General features: G+C 43.1%; 1 protein-coding gene across 1 annotated transcript; it reads left to right on the forward strand.

The window, feature by feature from the left end:
- The first annotated feature begins 400 nt into the window (after positions 1 to 400).
- On the forward strand, positions 401 to 9,113 carry GEM (GTP binding protein overexpressed in skeletal muscle). The gene is made up of 5 exons (XM_065832607.2): positions 401 to 511; positions 2,257 to 2,599; positions 5,478 to 5,554; positions 6,020 to 6,224; positions 7,886 to 9,113. Exons 2-5 carry the CDS (start codon positions 2,266 to 2,268, stop codon positions 8,161 to 8,163), a joined length of 894 nt encoding a protein of 297 aa, XP_065688679.1. The 5' UTR covers positions 401 to 511; positions 2,257 to 2,265; the 3' UTR covers positions 8,164 to 9,113.
- Positions 9,114 to 22,507: the final 13,394 nt, after the last annotated feature.

The raw sequence follows: 22,507 nt of genomic DNA on the forward strand, positions 1-22,507 counted from the left end.
ATTTTATTCCAAATGGAAGTTTTGTTCAGCAGGGTGTTAAGAGTGTTCTGCAGACAGAGAACATAATGCATTTATACCATTTTATGCATTACTGAAACTTGTAACATTTTTAAAACATCATTAATTTTGATAATGTTTGAATGAAGAACTTACTGAGGCGAAAGAACACTTCTCCCCCCTTCCCCCCCTTTCCTGTTTTCATCATGCAAGAACCAAACGTGTTTATTTTACTGGCAATATTGAGACAATCATATGATTTTGAGTAAGTCTTTTGAGATTGTTTGTAAGTTTTTGCTCTTCTGCATGTCTGCTTCCTCCCAGCTGGGGGCTGGCTGTTGTACGGAAAGACCAACCACGTCACGGAAAAGCCCTGTCTCTGATCAGATGGGCTTAATATAAACCAGGTTTGCTGAGAAAGAATTAAAGAGGCAGCCCCAAAGCAGGAGAGGATTTACTTCAGCCGAGCAGCCCGCGGAGAGAGAAGGGCAGCGCCAGCAGAGCCCCAGCAGAAGTAAGGCAGCGTCAGTCGGGCACAGACTTTGACTGTTGGTGCTAGAGACCCAGGCAGCTAAACACAATGTGGGGCATCAAAATCAGTTTGAACTTGGAACACAATTTGCGATAGGAACTCATTTGGCTTTGTTTAATGAGGGATGGTAATTTGCTAGAGGCGAAATCGTAAAATGTTCATGTTTGCGACTGTTTAGCGAGTGATTGTTTATGGCAGGTTGTGAATTAGGCTCCGTTGTTTGACTGAACTGGAGCTGGCTTTTCTCATCTGGTCTTTTCAGTGGGGAAGCTGCAAGGAAAAAACGCATTTCAAAATTCAACCACAGTAAATAATTCTTTTTTGTTTTGTGAAGCAGCTTTTGCTTGGTACGTGATTTCTGGTTTAGATATATTTCTTGCTGACAAAATTACTGTGACTGGGATTATGCAAACAATCTCATTTTGCCACTCTGTATTATGCATCAGAGAGTAAAATATTGTGTATATGGTAGTAAGTTCAGATAGACTGTGCTTTTTCTGTATATTTTTTCTCTGTCCTGCTGTGCATTTATTCAAAGAAGTTTACAGGCAGTTTTGTGAGAAGAGGAGCAGTGATTTGTACCTGTTGATTTGTTGCGTTGCTGTCCTTTTTTTCATTCATCACCTATTATTCAGGTTTGAAAATGTTTGGGTACATTTTATGGACAGTTGTCCTATTTACTATAATGGAGAAAAGAGTTGAGAAACATCAGATATATGGCAAAAAGCAAAATGTCTAAATAAATGTCACTTTGGGAACAGGAATGCATCAAAGTAACTTTCCTAAAAATGGTAGTTGTTAGCCCGTGAGAATGACATCACTGTCCTCTGCCTCCAGGCAAGGCAAAATAGAGTTTCTGAGTAAAATATAATTAAGAGCTGTGCTTAGATAAGACAAGTGAACCTGTCTAGCTGATTGTGCACTAAATGAAGTTGTTGATTTAGTATCTGCAAGTCTATGAGCTTTTTCTCCCACTGCTACATGCTGTACTGACTAGACTCCGTAACTCCTCAGAAAAGCTGTTGGTCTAGACTGTATTCTCTCTCTTGTCAGACAAAAAGCCACTGTCTGAACCAGAGTCACTCTTTGTGAACCTTGCTGTAGACGAGACCCAAATCCACCCCACTGTAGCAAGACATGCTTGCGTGACTCTTTTCTTATATCAGGGTTGTCTAAGTGTGCAGTGAGTGATTCTTTATTGCTTTCCCAAATGTTTCAGCTCTTAACCGAGACAAGATGAAAGATGCTGCACACCCAGCTGCATTGGGAGCTGGAGGCAACTGCTTGCCCCCAGTAAAGCACAAAGGATGGGGACCAGTACCTGTGGGTGCTGTGTGTGCCGTAGACTGCCTCTCAGCAGGGATGCAGCTCCCATGCAGGACAGCGCTGCTGAATGCTGCCCCTTCCTGCTCCTCTGGGACACAGCGATGTCTCCCCAGGGCTGGGCTGCACCTAGCACAGTCGTGAGCTTGGAAAGGCTCAACCAAGATAGGATTTAGCAGGTGGGGATGGTATCATTCCTAGGAAAAAGCTTCTGACTCACTAACTAGAAATATTTCTTTGTGTACCAGCAACTACGAAAGAGTGAAGAAAGTCTCATTTTCTTTTGCGGTATACTAGATCCCTATGGGAGAGTAGGATGTGCTGCTTTGAAGTTAATAAGACAGCATTAATGCATTTCTAAATGTTTTGTAGGTAACACTTGTGATTTCCCTATTTCTCACCAGGGGTAAAAAATGACCCTAAACAATGTTACCATGCGTCGCACCCACAACAGCAGTCTGCAGCAGCAGCAGCAGCGGTGGAGCATCCCTGCTGATGGAAAGCATCTGCTGGTCCAGAAAGACTCCAATGAGTACAACCCGCAGAAGCGGTACACCATCAATCCTGATGATTACTACAGAAGGAGCTGGTCCTCAGAGTCATCTGACTCCGTCATCTCCTCTGAGTCTGGCAGCAATTGCTACCGGGTGGTGCTGATCGGGGAGCACGGTGTAGGCAAGTCCTCCCTAGCCAACATCTTTGCGGGGGTGCATGACAGCATCGACAGCGACTGTGAGGTGCTGGGAGGTAGGTGTTTGTGCTTGCCCTGGGGTGTTTGTGTTTGTTTGCAATCAGCCCTGTCAGTAGTAATTGGCACAGAAAATCAGAGAGGCCGTTTAATCAAAAATTGAGGTGACAAACATTTGAAACTGATTACCGAAACTGATTCAACACATGCATCTCTCTTAAGATAACAAGAAAGCAAAATGAGATGAGTAAGATACTCACCAACAATGACTGAAAGTCTCTGAAAGAGAAAAATTCAGATTCTCATGCTGTTTCATTTCCAGTTACCTGCTGGAAGCTGCCTCATTCCTGCCTGTGATGGTACTACACAGGAAGCTGATCCAGCTTTCATGCTTGTCTGACATTTGTGTCACTACTAATCCATAGGACTGGCTCGAGCTTCCTGGGGAATTCAAACAACTGGACATTCTCCTGGTCTATGAGAATGAAATGCTTATTAACAATATATAAAGAAAAAGCCACTACTGAGTCCTTCAATCACCTCGAAAATATTTGCTGTTAGAAGTAATCTCAGCCATTCTCTATAAACACATTACCTCAGCGTAGGCTGTATGGAGTTTGAATAAAATATGTCTCCTCCTCATTTCATGTTACTTGCACAGCATGGGTTCCCCCAGAAATAAACCAGACAAAGGTCCTTCAGCAGTGTAGGAAAATTCCTGTTGTCCAAACAGGAGGAAATGGCACAAGCTGTAGGGTTTTCTTTGATGCTTCCCCCTTGCTATCCTCCTCTGCTTTGGTTAGGGTTGCAACGTGGTCTTTAATCCCATCGACCAGACCGTGCACAAGCTGAAGCTGTGGCACCAAGCCCTGAGCTATGCTTTGTGTGAGATGCTGATGTGGAAGGGTTGTGCTGCACCAGTCTGATTAGGAGAGGTTTCATACAGCCCAGCACCAGGAAGGGTGGACCCATATTTTCCTTGCTTGCTGACACAGACTGGGGACACACACAGGTCTTTGTGCCTTTGGGGGATTTGAAGTTCCCCATGGTGCGGTCACTCTGAGTCAGTTACTCAGGTGTGCCTTGTCTTCAGCTTCTGCCATCGTTTTTCCTGTAATCCCACCAGCTCCTCAGCCTGGAGTGTCCCTGATAAAACATTTCCTAGTGCTACCCAGCAAACTGGAGTAGGACCCTTGGGCAATCAGTCATAAACGCAGCTGATTTGCTTTGCACACCCCTGCCAGACAGTTTTCTTCTCCTCTGTGCGAAGCTGTATGGTTTCCTCTTTCATTACACTCCCAGCAATACTGCTTGGAGTGTAGGAGTGCCACATTTTCAAGGCCAGCTCTGCTGAAATATTGGAAAACTTGCCATCTTTCCTCTTTTTAGTGTTGGCTTTGAAATAAACATGAGATGAACCAATTGCTCACTTTCAGTTTGTTTTATGTCCTGTGGAAGTTCCTTAGGATTGACTAAGGTGCAAATAAGTGCGGAATGTGACCAGTTGGGCATAATATTTTTGAGGAGTGTGATTAGGTATTTGCAGCCTCTCTGTGTGTAACAATGGAGAAGCAGTCCTCTGGGTGTTGTCTTCTGGTATATATGAATGCTGTTCCCATCCAGATTCTGGGTCAGTTGAAGAAACTATTCTCCAAACTTTAGCTTGCAAACTGGAAATTCTGTTACAAGAGAGGATGGTTTCAGGGTAGCCAGCTCACAGAGGGAATACAACAGCTTTTATGGACTGGCTTTGCTACTGACCATATGAATAACCTAGCTCATGAACACAAGTATCATGCTATTGGACCTGCAGGGAATATGCTCATCTTGATTAGCTTTGCCTTTTTCATCTCACCATTTTAAACTGTGTCAAGCCTGTCCATTTTCATTGCATTTTAAATGTGCAATATTTTGGTCTCATTATTTTGCATGGATGTAGATTCCTGGCTTCAAGGAAAGGCTCTGATTACAGTTTAGGGGAAAGTTCACTCCATTAGTGCCCAACAGATATTTTATGAGGCAAAGGTTAAGACACAGTCCTATCTACAAGCATGATTGGGACAGACCCCTTAAACACTGCAGTGAGAGGGGTGATTTTCTCAGAAGCCTGAAGCCTGGCATTTTTCACTGATTAGCAATGCAAGACTAGAGATGGGACTAAACCTCATATTGCTCATCCAAATGTGCCCAGGTTTGGGGGAAAGTTGGATGATCAGTATTTGAAGGAGAAACTGGACTGAGATTTCATGGCAAGGGTTGATCAAAGTTATGAGTGGGAGCAGCAGAGCCCCAGGTCTAAGCAGAACTTTGTCACATGGTGTTTATAAACTAGGTATGCATTTTTGTGGCCTCAGTACAAAATAACCGCACTTTTGTGGGTTGTTGATTCGTCTGCGTTTTGACATCAAACCTAAAGTGGGGAACCACGAAACGGGAGAGAACTAGGACGCAGCAGAGATCTCAGCCTCTCTAAAACTCACCAGTTCTTGTCTCACAAGCCCCTGTCCTCACGAGTTGGAGGCTTTTCATTGTGTTGCTCTCTGCAGCGGTGGCTGTTCACCCGTAAACTGTCCCTGCTAAAGTGAAAGCAAATATTTTCCATCAATCAGCCTCACTGGACTCTGCTGCTCCCATGGGGCAAATGTTCAGCCTTCGCTTATTTCTTCCACTGGTTCTATTTTCTCTCTCCCACACAGATAAAGAGAATATCAGCCAAAATCATGGGCATTTAGTTTTCTGATCTCTCAACCTCCTTTGTATATCATGGAAAGGTTCACTGCTGATGGAAATGAGGAAAGAACTGAATGTGAGCCAGCATAAAATTTGGCCCAATAATTTGAACTGTGAACAAATTCTGCATATTCAACTACTTGTTTTTTGTAATGTACATGATGCTACAAAATAATATGTTACCAATTTTTCTGATTTTCTTTCCAGAAGACACGTATGAAAGAACCCTGATGGTAGATGGGGAAAGTGCAACCATTATACTGCTCGACATGTGGGATAATAAGGTACTTTAATTTGTTCTAGTCAAATGCCAAAAGAAAAGTGCGTATGACTGACTGCTAATATAAAAAATAGGTATCTTTTGGGAAAGAAAGGTCTTTTCAACATTAGTGAGAATATGGGATTAGCCACACACCAAGTCAAGCATGCCTGACAGCTCTGCAGTGTGAGCCTGAGAAGCAGAAGCCTTCTTTATTTTTTTAATGATAAAACATAACATTCGAGCCATTTTCCAGACCATGTTCATTCCAGTCTAAAGCCAGTAAAATGAATGATTTGGGGCAACTTTTGCCCTCCTTTGTGGTGAAGTATTCATACCATCACCACATTGGAATTACTGTCAGTATAACTGTGATTAAAACTGTACCCATTACAGTTACAGCAGGAATGTATTTGGATTCTCTAATGTTATACTTTCTAAGGAAAATCTAATCTGGGAATAATGATGTCTGACCATTTCCTTTGAACAGCGTGAAGGAGAATGGATTCGAGACCACTGCATGCAAGTGGGAGATGCATACTTGATTGTGTACTCCATCACAGACCGAGCAAGCTTTGAGAAGGCCTCTGAACTCAGAATACAGCTCCGCAGGGCACGCCAGAAAGAAGACATCCCGATTATTCTGGTTGGCAACAAAAGTGACCTTGTCAGGTGTCGCGAAGTTTCAGTAGCAGGTAAGGAAAACTGTGAGGGTAAAAACAATGTAAACATCAAGAGTCACCTAGTGAACAAACGAACTACAGAGCTCTGGCTGAGAGAGAACGCTGTGATCTGGCCTGGGCAATAAAAGAGCAATAAAACAGCAGAAGACTGGAACAGAGGGCAGAGGACTGGGAGGGGTCTGTTGGGCCCTTAAGCCTCCCTTGGTAATGCTGTTACACATCAGATAATCCCTTTCCTAAATTATTAAGTACTGCCATAGAAGAAGCTTGAATTTCTTCCTCTCTAGCTCCTTACATGAGACGCCTGCAGTATATGATATCTCTGGTAGCTGGAAACATTTTGGGCTTCCCATATATGCTCATGCACAATGTTCTTAGCTCACTTTATTCTGCTGCCAAAGATTATCTCTTCATTTAACCTGTTCTCTGTCCTCCCTGATGAATTAAAGTTTCCTCTCACCCTTTATTTTCCTAGTCTGGGCAGGAACCTTTCAGGAGAGGTCTCCTTGTTTCCTTACTTTGGGATGCTGAAACAGCTCTCACTGCTGCATTTATTTAAAAATATAACCAACCTGTGCCACTCTCCTGAAGCCCAGGAAGCCCTAAGCCCATAAATAGGAATAGGGAGATTGCTGGGAAAGCTGCTGCCAGCTCCTGAGCTCTGCAGTCAGTAATGTCTATTATTAGAGAGTCTTTCCTGAGGCTTAGGTGACACAACACAACACACAGCAATGCATTAGATGATCTCATCTTGGCCCACAAGAAACATGGGTTCCTCTGCTCAGTATTCTCTTCTTTCTGTCACCATTTGGCTCTTCTGTTTCCTAAATGAGTGAGACTTTTTTTTCCCCCCTTCCTCCACTGGCAATGTGCACAGCTCCTCTGGCCTCGTCACAGTTTCCCCACATGAAGGATTTGAAGTGAGATAGCTCATTGGGAGCCCAGGGATGCCTATTTACCTTCCTCTCTGCCCCACTTGAAAAATCCTTTGAAAGATGGCAGGTGCATTCATGTCATTTTAGCCATCCTGATGATGAGTTCACAGCAAGCCAGAAGACAGAATAAATTAGCTTGTGTGTGAAAGATAGCTGTCATGTAATTAAGGATATGAATTATGATTTCAGATGTACCTCTAAAGCCATAAGCATAGTTCTGCCTTTATTCAAGGGTTTTGTACATGTGTCTGTTTGCACCCAAGTTGCTACTGTCCCAAGACCCTGGTTTATGCCCACGACCCATGGAGGGGGCCAGGCTCTGCCTCCTGTGGTGACAAGAGCTGTGCTGTGTGCATGGAGGGTGCTGTCATCACCCTTTAATGTGACTTGAGGGAGTCTGCACATAGGATGATCAGATGGTTTTGAGTCATTACTGACCTCTCAGCCTTTGGTGTCACAGCGCAAGTTGGTCAGCCCCAGCTCCCTTAACAGCTGATGGTGGGGATGGGGATTTTCCAGGGGGGGATTCGCTCCCCCTTGCTGAAAAGGGAGTGTGACACAGAGCAGATGAATCATGGGCCAGCAGACAGCATGGGGTGATTAAAGGCTTATCCATGCCTATATTAGGCTTGAGGAATTCCCTTGGTGGCACCGGCTCCTTGCACATGGCCACCTGCGGCTGCTTTGCCTCCCCTCTTCTTGTGACACCCGTGACATATCCACCTTGTGATTTTGCAGAGGGACGAGCCTGCGCCGTTGTGTTTGACTGCAAGTTCATCGAGACCTCGGCAGCTGTGCAGCACAACGTGAAGGAGCTGTTTGAAGGCATCGTGCGGCAAGTCCGGCTTCGGAGGGACAGCAAGGAAAAGAATGAGAAGCGGCTGGCATACCAGAAACGAAGAGAGAGCATCCCCAAGAAAGCCAGGCGGTTTTGGGGCAAAATAGTTGCGAAGAACAACAAGAACATGGCCTTCAAACTCAAGTCCAAGTCTTGCCATGACCTATCAGTACTTTAAGAACGCTGGACTCTGCCAGAGTTTGTGGCATTTTGTGGACATTATCTAACTATGTCGTGGGACAATCAATCAATCTATATTAGATTGGGCTATCAAAGTGACTTAGGTTCACAGTTGTGATTGTGATGATACGTGCTGGCATAAGAACAGCACTGTGCATGGAAATATCTCTCTTCCTTTTCTTTGTCAGTAGTTTTAAAAGAAAAGTATAGACCAGAATGACCCAAAGTTATGCTGGGGGGTGTTCTGGAATATATCTGTTCTTTCTCCTCTCACCTTTGGATAATAGTGTAAGAATCTTGAACCATCATGACTTGGGAAGCGAATAGTACACTCCTTGCTCTTTCTCCTTGTTATTATTACTTCCTTTTTAAAACTGTGTAAAGAATTGAGGAACTGACTGAGGATTTGTCCTTTGCCAGTTGGCTGGTCAGTCGTGAGCACCCACAGCTGAAAAACCTGCATTTTTGTAGAATAGCCACAAAGACACTTTTAAAAAATTATTTCAAGGATTGGTTTCAATGAGTTTACACATCTCTTACTTTGGAAATATTTAAAGGAAAAATCCTGTAATCGAACAAATTTTCCTCTCTTATTTTCATATTATGGGACTATTTAAAAATCACAGCAAAATTAAAATTAAAGTGCAAGTTGTATCAAAGTGCATCAAGTGCAGGATGCCAAACCTTTATAAATCACCTGAGCTTTTTTAAGAAACCACACGGACTTCTTGTATCCAGCCTTGGCCTTTCTCTATGCCAGAGCTATGCTGTATTTATTGTTGTGCAAAATAACAAGCATTTTAATGTTGAGGGGAAATGTATTTATTGCCAAGTTTCTTAAAAGAATAATGTTAATTTTATTACTGTTTTCTACCTAATATCTTTTTTCAGATATGCAAGTTTTTACTTACATGCCTTGTAATAAAATAAATAAAATATATGACTGTATTTGAGCCTCAGTAGGAAATCCCTAAGACTTTTTTCAAGTTGAGAAAATATTTTGAATGCTGGGCAAGATTGTTACATGACAAGCACAGTGGGAATTCTGTACATCTCTGAACACAGGCTATTCAGCAACCTGGATCACAAAGCAAGAATCATCCTCAGCCCCAAAGCTATGAGTGTATGATATCCCTCATGTGCAAATGGAGTTGTGGTGTCAGAGAAAAAAATATATCATTCATAATAAAGGTATTTGGCCCTAAGCCTGAAAACACTTTAGAAATGTAAATAGGTACCCTTACCCCAATTTTGGAGATGAAAAGAAGTGAAATGCTATGATTTGGGGATAGCAAACAGGTAGCTGACATGGTGTGCCTTCATCCTCAGTTACTCTTGGGCAGAATTTTGTTATTTTCCTCCTGACTCTGCTGGGTTTTGTGGGTGCTGCAGAGTTCAAGGTAGAGATACAGTTAGCACAGCTGGCCCACAGATGACTCAGAAAAGCCAAATCTCCAGCCTGGCAGCTCATCTTCCTTGATTATGAAGACGAACAAATGCGACACTAATAAGATGAGAATTGGGCTCACCACCTTGGGCTGCACAACTTTCGTGCACCAAATGCTCCAGAAACGAGTGAGCTTGCTGAGTGTTTGCCCGAAACTGAGTCTGCTGAGGGAATGAATTTTAGCAGTTCTCTAGGGGTAAAACATGTCACAGGACGACTCTCCACTTCTGTGATATTCAGATCTCCCTGGAAGGGAATTCCTGATTTAGAAGAAACTGTTGGCAAGCAGAGAAACAGCATTTTGAATAGAGCACAGATTTTGAATGAGTGCTCTTGAGTTGTATTTTGAACTAATGCTTTTGAGTTGTCAGTGTGCAACTTAAGGTTGACCCAGAGCAGTCTAGAGAATGATGCTCATTGTGATACCAGTTTTCAGAACTTTTAAACTCTCAGGACCTTTTTGCCCATTCAAGAATGGAAACTAAATCACACAAATTAAACAAATTTTAAAGATTATTTTTAAGAACTGAGAGTATAACTGAAGACAACTAGTCCATTCCCCTAATCTGTTCTTATCTGCCGTGCTCCAGACTCAACAAATCTAAACCTCAAGCAGGTTTTGAAGAAATATGAAAAGTCCATGTCGATCACAAAGCCTTTAAGGGTAAAAGCCATCCGAGTTCACAGCATCACTGGATGCATAAACAATATTATAAAAATTTGGTGTTACTTATTTTCATACCCTTACTCATCTCTTTCCCAGGATAATGGAATTTCCTTCTAAAAGTTATGAATTTTTAAAGAAAAAAAATGATGTTGTAGGCCCATTCCCTGGAGCTGCCAGAAGCTGCAACAAAGAGCTGTGTGGTGGTCACAGGGAACATATACCACTGCGAGTCTCTCTTCTGGGGCTGCTGCTGGTCCCCCTGAATAGCACAGCACTGCTCTTGGACAAAAACAATTCAAAGGGCTACCTCCACCTTTCACATCCCAGTCAACCTCCCACTGGCTCTCTTGGTCCACCCTGTAGGCTTCCTGAGTTTTCAGGGAGAGAATGGAGGAAGCTGTGGGGTGAAGAACCACCAGCAACAGCATCCCCTCCATGGAGCTGTTGCTTCAGTTTGCTCAGATACTGTCAGTGTAAATTACTGTCCTACCTCTGGATGTGGATTGAGAGGGTTGGTGCTGAGGATCCACATTCTGCATGTTTCAGGGTTTTTCTTGCTTTGGATCAGGTCTGGCCTGATCCTGTGGACCAAATGCCCACCTGGGACTGCAATGCCCGAGTTTCACTCCTGAAAGGCACCGTGACTTTCACCTGGAAGCAACCTTGGTCACCTGCTGTGATCTACACAATTCCAGTGAGTTGTGGGCACAGAGGAAAGGCCGGGGCTTTCTTCTGCAGCTTATGAGATGAATCTGAGTCACGGTTTTAGCTGATCATCACCAGATTATCAAATACAGAAATGCTTGCCATATATAGCAGCTAGTGTACCTGGAATTACTAATTAATGCTAATTTAATGTGGAATGCTGACATTTCAAATCCTTAATATCCACAGTCCCTCTGTTCATCTCCGATGTGAGTGTCCAAAACCCTGGAATGGATCAATCAGCAATTCTAATCACTGCCCTGGCTATGCAGTAAGTCAGGGCTACAATGACAGATCCTAATGCGATAATTGCGATGTCGGCCCCAGAGATCTGGCAGTGGCTGTGGAATACATGAGTCATAGCAGTGCACGTACCAAGGCCAAAATGGCAAAACTCACAGAGTCCAAATAAAATAAAATAAATACAGCTAAAAAAAAAAGTCTAAGAACACACAAAATACCAATTATAGTGTAACAGCTGTTATAAAAAGCTCTTTTTAGGAAGTTAGATCAGATCGGCAAGAGGAATTAGGGGCAATGTCCAGCTTTAATTAATTTAATCATGGAAGATTAACTGCAAGAAGCAAGGTTTACTTATGCTTTGGGACAGAACTACACTGAGGAATGATTCATTATTAAGGTACTATGTGGATTTGCAGGGTGCTATGTGATTTTGGATTTGGAAGAAATATTGATAAAGTTTAGTCAAGTAAAAGAAAGACATTTTCAATAAAATCAATGGATACACCATCACATATATAAACCTTACAATATCAACCCTTCCGAAAACTTTAAAGACTGGAGTTACCTCTCTTGGGCTGTTTGGAGTGCAGATAGAAATGTCAGAAAGGGCTCCTGACAGGAGCATTCCTGTTGATCCAGAGAGGTGCAGAGGTAATGAGATTTACACAGGGCTGGATGCAGTTGATTTCTGTGCAGTATTATTTCCTCTATAATCAACTGTAGCTCTGCTTGGTCTCTGGGAAGACTTTTTAGAGAAAGCTGTGGAACCCAGAGAAGAGATGAGGGACTAAGGTGTACTAATGGTGTTTTACTCATGAGATCTCTGGACTAACAAATTGTTAAATATCCAGAAATGAACCCTGCAGCTTGTTCCTTGCAAGGCCTCTGAAGACTGTAGAGCTGAATGTACTGCCTAAATCGTTCCTGTGTCTGACCCACAAATGCAGGAGACAAAAGCTGGTGAGAGCTGTGGGGCTGGTTCTCCTCTGACTTTCTTTTCTGGACTTACTGGAAACCATTGTTCAGTGAGGAGGGCAAATGCTGTGGCCTGGAATGGTGTTCAGCATACTGCTGGTGTTTAACAGATGTGACTTCCAGATGCACAAAATAATGTTTAGTGAGAACTGCCCACCTTGCCTGCAGTTCCTGTCCATTCTAGTTCAGTGGGGTAGCATGGGACTGACAGTGCAGGACAAAATGTGGTTTCTGTGTTGCTTGTCCACTTGTAGGACCCATGCAACACCAAGCGTGTGGTAACACCCAAGGCACATGGGGTGCCCTGTGTCAAAATTACGTTAAATATCACATTGCTGGGCACAAGCCACCAGCATTTTTAAATGTGGCAGACTCCATGGAAGATTTACACAGTGGCCTCTGGAACTCCAAATGTAGCCCACTCCAGTCAAAAAAGGGAACGCCACCATGTTTTGCTGTTTTTCACTATGCTCCAGAAAGGCTGTGGAGAAGTGTTGCTCTTGCCATTGCTTCCAGAAAAGACCTTGAGGTATAGGGACCCAATGTTGGACAGTTGCAGGACATAGGCTGAGTCCAAGCATCTTCCATGCCAGTGAACACACGATGTGTTAGTGTGCAGCTCGACATGCACTCACCCCAGCTGCTGTCTCCTTCTCATGTTCTTACTCCAGAAATCTGCAGATATCAGGGCAAGTGGGACCTCCTCACACAGGGACCTGCAATATTTCGGAGTTTATCCTCTGTGATCACATAGGTAAGATCATCAGAGTGGTTTTTTCCTGTTGTCACTGAAATGCAATGTACTGATCACTTGTGATTTTAGCCATTTTGCTGCAGGAGGTTCCCTGCTGTTGACAGTGAGGACAAAGCACTCACGTGAGAGCACACTAGCCCTGTGGGTATCACTTTACAGGGCCGGCACCGTCTCATCACCTGGTTAATAATTTGCTAAAAATCAATTAGTGTAACGCACTTCCTCCAGGTTTTGAAACTTATGTCTGAGTAACTTTAAAATGGAATTATTTTCCAAGTGGCAGTTGTTTCTAAGCAGGGATTGTGTGTGTGTACTCAAAAGGCTCCAGATAGACACAGGTTGCCCTGAGCCAAACTCTGACTGCTCTTTGGGCCAACAGGAGAAAGGAATTTTCAATGGGAAAATCCAGACTGTCACATGGATACACTGAACAATGTCTGACTTCAACTGCTGCACCTTCACATATTGCACACAGGAATTCATGTTTCCTCCTCACTGCTCTCCCAGTGGATGCAGCCAACACCAGGATGGCACATCCCCCACCAGACCTGATCCTGTTCAACCGGGGCAAGGGGAGCAAATGAGGGAGCTGGGGGACACTGGGCAGGCACTGGGCGGGCACTGGGCGGGCAGTGCTCCCATGCATGAGGGGGATCACAGCCACTGCCCCTCTGGAGGAAAACCTTCAGCTCTGCTGAGTTTTGCACCCATTCTCTCCTGCCTCTTCGTGGTTTTAACCGAATTGCATAATGGTTCAACTTTTGCTGAACTCAGAACAGACTTCAATAATTTTCATAAGACCAGGATGCTATTTCTGTGTCTACTTGTGGCTTTCACTAGCATGTGTGTTTCTCCTATTCACAGCTTTGCTCTGAAGGTGCTCAGGGTGTATTTCCTCTCTAAATGCTGTTGTATAACTGAGTGATGCCTGGTAGGATGTTCTCAAGCTCTACCACCATAATATCATTTTAGTTGCTTTTTAGCTGTGTTTTCAGTCTTCTGTGCTTTAAGATTTTCCTCATCCCCTTGATGCAATCTTGTGGCATGAATGACTGCATTTGCTCCCCCTCAACTTGCTCCATTCAGAAGTGAACCAATGGGGCTGAGATGCTCCATTAACATCCATAGCAGCATTTTGGCCATCCCTGGTACTTGGGAGCCATCCAGCCACATCCAGGATATGCCTAAAATCCTTTGGCATGTGGGCTTCTACTGGAGAGGTTCCCCTGGCATCTGTACTGTGGCTGGGAAGTTGTGCCCAGCTGATGAAGCCCTGGGAAGGGAGCTGCCCAGTGTGGCTGTATTGACACAATCCATCAATAAACACAAAAGCACCTTAGCAGAAACATACTGGGCTCCTGTGCATGTCCCAGGTACCTCCTATGCTGTTGAGACAGAAAGTAAATAAGCCTGGGGGTTAGAGAGACGATGGAATAAATACACCCCCCCTCACGACCCAGATAAGTTGTCTACCTATGCATAAATCCATCCTTTGATATTTCTGGCAAAGAAAATTGATATTCCATGGTTTCTGGACTTCAGACTGCCCCTGGAGAATTATCAAAAACAAATCTAAAAATGCAGTGAGAAGAAATGCCCTATTGCTTTAGACCAGAGATGCTTCCAGCCCTGTGCTGTCTCTGAGAGGGGGAGACAAAGTGGCAGTAGGAGATGCTGTTTAGTGATACCACTTATGGGACCTGTGTAGACTTGGGGAACTACAGGCCAGTCAGTCTCACCTCTGTGCCCAGCAAAATCATGGAGCAGATCCTCCTGGAAACTATGCTAAGGCACCTGGCAAATAAGGAGGTGATTTGTGACAGCCAGCATGGCTTCACTAAGGGCAAATTGTGCCTGACAAATTTGGTGGCCTTCTATGATAGGATTACAGTGTTGGTAGATATGGGAAGATCAAATGTTGTCATCTACCTGGACTTCTGCAAAGCATTTGACACTGTCCCACACAAAATCCTTGTCTCTAAATTGGAGAAACATGGATTCAATGGATGGACACTTGGTGGGTAAAAATTGGTTGGGTGGTTGCACTCAAAGTATTGCAGTCAACGGCTCAATGTCCAAGTGGAGATCAGTAACAAATGGCGGTCCTCAGGGATTGGTATTGGGATTGGTGCTGTTAAAAATCTTTGTTGGCAACACGGATTGAGTGCACTCTCAGCAAATTTATTGATGACAGCAAGCTGTGTGGTGCAGTTGACACACTGAAGGGAAGGGATGCCATCCAGAGGGATCTGGACAGGCTTCAGAGATGGGCCTATGTGAATCTCATGAAGTTCAACAAAGCTAAGCGCAAGGCCCTGCACATGAGTCGGGGCAGAAAATGGCTTGACAGCAGCCCTGAGGAGAAGGACTTGGAAGTGTTGGTTGCTGAGAAGCTCATCATGAGCTGGCAATGTGTGCTTGAAGCCCGGGAATCAAAAGAAGTATGACCAACAGGATGAGGGAGGTGATTCTGTCCCTATACTCCGCTCTTGTGAGTACTGAGTTCAGCTCTCAGGTCCCCAGCATAAGAGAGACATGGACCTGTTGGAGCAAGTCCAGAGAAGGGCAATGAAGATGATCAGAGGGCAGGAGCACTTCTCCTATGGAGACAGTCTGAGAGAATTTGGGTTGTTCAGTCTGGAGAAGAGAAGGCTCCAGGGAGACCTTATAGCAGTCTTCCAATACCTAAAGTGGGTCTAAAAGAAAGTTGGAGAGGGACTTTTTACAAGAACATGTGGTGATAGGACAAGGGTTAATGGCTTTAAACTGAAAGAGGGTGGTGAGGCACTGTAACAGGTTGCCCAGAGAAGTTGTGGATGTCCCATCCCTGGATGTGTTCAAGGCCAGGTTGGATGTGGCTTTGAGCAACCTGGTCTAGTGGAAGAGGGGTGGAACTAGATCTTTAAGGTCCCTTCCAAACCAAACCATTCTACGATTCTACGATTCTATCATTATGAAGACAAGTTTTGCACTCACTTCCTCCATTAGCTTTGTGAAACTGAAATGATCAGTGATTTCCCCCTCAGCCTTCTCTTCTCCAAGCTGAAAAATCCCAAATCTTTTAGTGCCTCCCCTAAGGCAGCTGCTCCAACCACTTAAATGTGTTTGTTCCCCTTCTCTGTTCCTTCTCTAATGCTCTTGCACCTGAGAAGCAGAGGCTGCAGCACATCCTACTTGAGGTGCTGAGTTTTAGAGAGTGACAAAATATTTTTCTCTTTCCAGCACCCTTCCTGATTAGATCACACCTTTCATTGGCATATTTGGCTACCATTGCACACTGATTTCGGACCACAGTCAATGGTGACTAGTCACCTGCCATCTTTTTTATCCACTCACTTGGTTTCAGGAGATCCTTCATGACCAAAAAGAGTTTTCATGTAAGCTATGCTCCATTTAAATGCAGTGAACTTCCCTTTCACACACTATTTTGAAAACAACCAGACAATGTATACTGCACAGCTCTTGTCCTAATTAGGGATTTAAATACATATGTTCAACTGCAGGATACCACTCCTATATTCTGAATGCAACAAAGCTTGCCTTCATAAGGATTGTCAGATCAAGGCCTTCTTGCAGATAAAAATCTTGTATGGACACGTGAAAAGAGGTGACAAGTTAGCAAAGTGCAGCTCTGTCAACCCTTCCAGTGTCTGGGATTGCATCATACAATGAACAGGAACAGGGACACCTGTACCTAGTGTGTGCAGACGTTTGCTCAAGCAAGTAGTCCAGTTGGTGTTACTCACACTAGTGGCATTTTGAGGAGTAGACTGTGCCCGTTTTATTGAATCAAGAAAGGACTGAGTGCCAAAAAAGGATCTGTTGTTTTGTCTGTGAGTAAGAAGTTATGACATTCTCCCACATGAAAAGGAAATATGTCATGGTTTCATCTGGTCCATCCAATACTTTCTTTAAGGTGTGCTCTTATCTCCAGTGGGTGGGGCCTGGAAATGTTCTGCACTTTGACACACACTGAAACAAGATACTGTATTGAGACTAAACACAAACTTTTCTCTAAACTACTCAGAGTTGGAGGTGTGTTGGATGGAGAAAAACTACATTTCTGTGCCTGTATAATTTTCCATTTGGGTTGTACAGGCAACCTCTTCCATAACTTGCTGTCCAGATTACCAAAAGCCATTGAAAATGGCTAAAAGTCATGAAATAGTATGTAGATCCACTAGTTGACTCACATTTGCTCTGAAGGAGTAATTTCATGTGTAAAATTTGGTTGCAAAAAGGCTGCTCTGAGCTTACAGCAACCTCGGGGATAAGGACGACATCTTAGTTTTGTTCCTGATCCCTTCTTTGACTTCAGATCTGATTATAGCATGCTGAGAGCAGTACTGCCTCCTTCGCTACTGTATGTGGTTGAAAGATGTAATTTTGATTGCTTGTGCAGAACATGATGCTGCCTGCCTGTGTTTTAGGAAGCACATTCCTCGGGAAGCAGTAGGTGACCTCCAGCCCTGCCAGCTCCCATGCACAATGCAAGTGCATCTGCTCCCTAGGGACCTGAGAATGACAAGAAACATGGGCTCTGCCATGGGGAGGCTGAGTAATTCTAGACCTGCCCCTTGGGAGAGGTCCAGGGAAAATTGCCCACGGTCCAGCTCCATATCCAGAGGCCACTACTTTCATAGTTCTTACCTGCAGTATTTCATCATCATGGTGATTGAATACTTCTATTTAAATAAAAGAGATAAATGACCAGAGTGCTTTAGATTCATGAAAGAACTCTTGCTGGTTTTAAACGCTTGGCTCTGGATGGCAGGATTTGCTATGAGTAACATAGGGACTGTGCAGAACGTCTGCATCCCCAGTGGATGGCACCTGCTGCAAGACTGCTAAAGTACAAACTGCCAGTGACTGCTTTGGTTTCCAGAGTGGAAACTCGGAGGGGAAAAATGTTTGTTCCTGGTGCTGCTGTGGGAGTCAGGCGATCTTGGTTACCAGAGTCTGGAGTGATATGTGGTAGAGGAAACCCTTCTGCAGAACCATAGTCTTAGACATTGTGCAGGCTGTCACTGTGCGCTTACTGCACTGATTCTGGCTGTTCTTGGTAAAGTCTTTACCAAAGGTTACTGAAATAAAAGTAAACCAGTGAAGTCTTTCCTCTCCAATTAAAAAAGGAGTTTACCATGATGGTAGGCCAATGTATGTAAGATACATAGTACTGGGATTTTTACTTTGACCCATGAGATTAAAAACTGCATGTGTCTTCAGAAGCCACCTTATTGTTTGCATGTGATATGTATTTAAAATAGTTACAGAATATTAACCATATTTACAGAAATAGAATATCATAGCAGCTATTGACGCTAATGCTATAGTCTATCATAAATAACAGTCTAGCTAAAGAGAATGAAACCACTTTAAATCTATATAAGAAAAACCCACATTTTTTCTAATGTGAATCTCCACAGATCTGTGAGGATTTTAGCATAGCAGAAACCTCCCTGTCCAACACCTCTGAAAACCTCCTGGAAGATCATGTACCGCTGTCCCCCTGCTCTCTCCACTGAGGTCCCACTGTCCTGGGCTGCATATGTAGCCCTAATGCTGCTCACTTCATGCAGCTTCTTTCTCTCTTGTGATCTTTGCTATTTTGCTCCAGGACTTTGCATCAAAAGTGATGAGCAAAAAACCTGTAGCCAGAGGTGCTGCCTGGCCACCGTCTGTCTCATCTGATGACAGCCCTTTGGCTCTGATGGCTCAGCTGGAGCTGATGCTTGCCAGTCCATGGCTGCCAGATGAACAGGGCATATATATGTAATGCCTATGGACTCCTTGTCCAATTGGCAAGCGAGCAAGAACCTTGAGCGGCACATGAGAAGTACTGCTCTGTCTGGATAGAAAAATAAAGGAGCAAGCAAGTGATCTGTTGGCTTTGAATCCTCCCAAGACAATATAATTAAGATCCTTGAGAATGTTGCATTTTCTTTTCTTCCTTTCGCTTTTGTCTTTCTTGCCTTCCTCTTGTGAGTCTTCCCCTTCAAAGTGCATGTAAATGTGAGTTAGATGTGGCCTGGAACCATAACACCGCCAGGCAGAAAGTTTCTTTTCTGCCTACGAGGATAGTAAGGCAATGGCAGGAGTGAGATAAATTATTACTTGAATTGGTAGCAACGCACTGGGCCAGCATCTGACTCAAAATGGTGAGACAGCACGAGCAGATGAAGGGGACAGCAGGTTTGCTCTGTGCCAGCTGCCCGCTCAGCCCAGCCGTGCTGGCTCTAGGGGTGACAGCTGTGCCCAGGTTGTCACCAGTTCAGTTGCTCCCACACATTCCTCTTGCAAGCCCTCTTGGGGACTCACAGGATCACCACAGGTCTTGTCCTCAGAACTCAGTTATCTTTCTCATAAAATAGTGTATCCATCATGCGTTCAGAAACTTTATTCCTCCTCACAAATAGCTTCAGTCTATCAACAAAAAGCCAACCATGTGCCTTGTGGCACTGTCCAGGAGAACTTCCTCAGCAATCAGCTGAACTCCACTTTTCAACGGTCAGTAGAAACCACCCTCAAAACGTCTTGATTGCAGTCAAAATCTGCATCTTCTGAAGATCCTCACACAATAGTCACTGTTGTCTAAATACAGAAGCAGGAGTCAGCTACAGAAGTTCCCAATGGCATGAAAATATATTTCTGTGAGACCTCTGATAAAATCTTTGACTTTTTTTTAGATTGGGTAGAAATTAGTAACAAAAATTTAGAACAGTACTACAGATACACGGAATTGTGCTAAAGATACAGAGTAAAGTGCTCATAATAACCATATAAGAGAAAAAGAACTAACATTTACAAACAAATTAAGAACACATGCATAAGTTATATGAATAAAATCCTTATTATTTATAATAGAAAATAGGCATGCTATTTAAATAGAACTTATTCAACATTTAGCTAACATTCCCTTCCATATGTCCTTTGCAGCATTTCTACTATGTCAAATACCTGTGCTTACACAACAAACTGCTTTCCTTTCTGCAAGTAACCTAGAAAATATCCACATATAAATACACATGTATAACTTCTGTAGTAGCTAGATATTAAAAGCAAAGAAAAACAAACCTAAAACCATCAAAACCAACATTAATTCTTAAAGTGCAGCAGAAAGTCTACAAATGTGGCATATTTAAAACTGGATTCCATAAGCAGCCCAAAATAAAGAACAAAAAAAAAATAAAGGAGAATAAATTTCTCTCATGCTCACCGAGTTTAATTTAGTAAAAACTTGCAGTGACATGAAGTTGCCAACTCTAAGAGTCATCAGTACTTTGTAGAAGTTAACTGTAAAAATACTGTTGCAGTCAAACTATATACACAAAAGTCCAGCTTTTATTTTTATCTGAAATGCTAAACCATTGTCAAAAGCTGCTGCTTCTCTCATCTGTGCTTTTAAAAATAACTAGAATATCAAATGCAATTATAATATTCTTGTGTTCCCTTATTTCTTTTTGAGTTAAGATGTCACTGGAAGCAAAAGGGCTCTTAATGGGAACTAATGAGATAAGCTCATTTATGTTTTTTAAGGAACCATAATTCAATTCTTAGGAGAAAAAAAGAAACTACTTTAAAATAAAGATATCCTTTAGGAGAGAATTAATAGAAGTGTGAATGTCTAACAAAAGTGGTCTTTCCCCCAAAGGAGGAAATTATTCTTCCTTTGCTGCCTGGAAATTGCTGACTTTGCAGCAGAGTAGAAGGAACATCTCCGTATGTCTCAGTCAGTGTGGTGCAAGGTGCTGCATGGTGCTGTAAGTCAGCTTGGGTTGGACATCAGGTGTCAGAGTTTGCACATAAAGCAACAGAAGCTTATTGGGAACCCCCTTCTCCCAGTGCAGGTAGCTGGGGTGAGGAGGGGACACACCAGCTCCCACCTGGGAGCGCAGGTTGGTGAACAGCTGCCCGTGGCCCACTGTCATAAGAGTGAAAGTGATGGACTCCTCTCCTGACCAGCTTTTCTCAGTTTCTAAACATGAGAAATTAAAAACAAAAAAAAGTTAGACACTTTTGCACAAGTAACCAAATTGTGCAAATGGATTGCAACTAAGATAAATTCAGCAAAAGTCTATCAAAGGCAGAAATCTAAAGACTGCACTAAAATTTAAAATGTTTCAAAAATAAACAGGAATGTAGCTAAACATGTTTTGGGTAACAAAGAACAAAAAAACTCCTCCAGTTTTATTAGAAAACCCCAGCCATCTACCACAAAGAGCAACACCCTGTCCTCACCCCATCTCTCCTCTCCGTGATCTTGTGACAGTAGATTGCATGAACACCAAAGGTCTTGGACATGTATTGCTTCTCTTTCTACTTTAGCTGCTCATTGTGCTGTTTAACTTCGTGGAAAAAATCATTCACAAAAATTTACTACCAGTACTACTGTTTCGCAAACATAACTCAAAGACTTATACTGATAACAACCTCTTTATCCTTTAGATTAAAGATCCGTAGTCCCAAACAGCATACTAGTTCATTTGAAAAGTTCAGACAACATTGTATTTTTGTTCTCTCAGCACACTGTGTTGAAACAATCTTATTTTTTGTTTGATAACTTCTACAGTTCTATGAATATGTGAAAAGTTTCCTTTTGTTCAAAAAATGTCTGATCTTCATAACTGAAAAGAAACATTATAAGTCATACAGTAAAAGGTGAATAAAAACACATTCATTCATGTTTTTGTTCTTATTAATATGTTTTAAAGCATATTATGGTGTTTCAGAGTCCGAGTTAGAGTTTTTGAACTCCTGGAATTGGTGGCAGCACTATTTTTGTGGAAAGCAGATAATTTTTCTCGCAGAGTTCTTGCAGAATTGGATTAACCCAAGTCTGCAAAATACTTCTGACTCCTAAAGTGCATTATCTAAATGTAAATGTATTATTAACCAGCCATTGATACAATTTATTCAATATCCCACAAACTGCTGAGTCCACTCAGCACATGCAGAAGACCCATTAAAACCAAGAAGTCCAGGAAAACCGTTCTTCACCAAGCTAGTTTTTGTTTTACAGATGTGCTACTGCAGCGTGCTGGTCTCCCTTTGGACTGGGAGGAGAATCCACCAACGACAGTGAGCTTGCTGGGTGCTTGTTTGCTCAGCCCTGCCCTGCCTTACCTGTGCCAGGGGTGTGATCTGGGAAGTATTAATAGCTACAGAAAGGAAATGCAAACCTGAAGGTAGACGGGAGCTGCTGCTCTGACCTAAGCCCAGATCACTGCAGTCTTGGGGTGAAAGGAAACAGCTTTGTGCTTCTGTGTCTTAGTGAAACCTTTAACCTTGTGTTTGGGCTCCTTGGGAAGAAGTATGTCCTGTCTTCCTGTTGTCTTCAACCATGACATTAACTCCTGAATGCACAGCATTTACTTTCAGCTTTTCTGGTCCTGTATCCCTGAGGTCTAGGATGGATGTGGGTACCAGCAGCTCAGGCCAGCACGACTGCACCTCTGCTCATGGGCACTGCTGTGATAAAAGCATTGGTTTGTCCTCTGGCTGCACTGACCTTGAGATGCAAAAAAGGCAGAGGTAGCTCTGAATTGATGAAT

Source organism: Patagioenas fasciata, chromosome 2 (assembly GCF_037038585.1).
Source record: "Patagioenas fasciata isolate bPatFas1 chromosome 2, bPatFas1.hap1, whole genome shotgun sequence".
NCBI lineage: Eukaryota > Metazoa > Chordata > Aves > Columbiformes > Columbidae > Patagioenas > Patagioenas fasciata.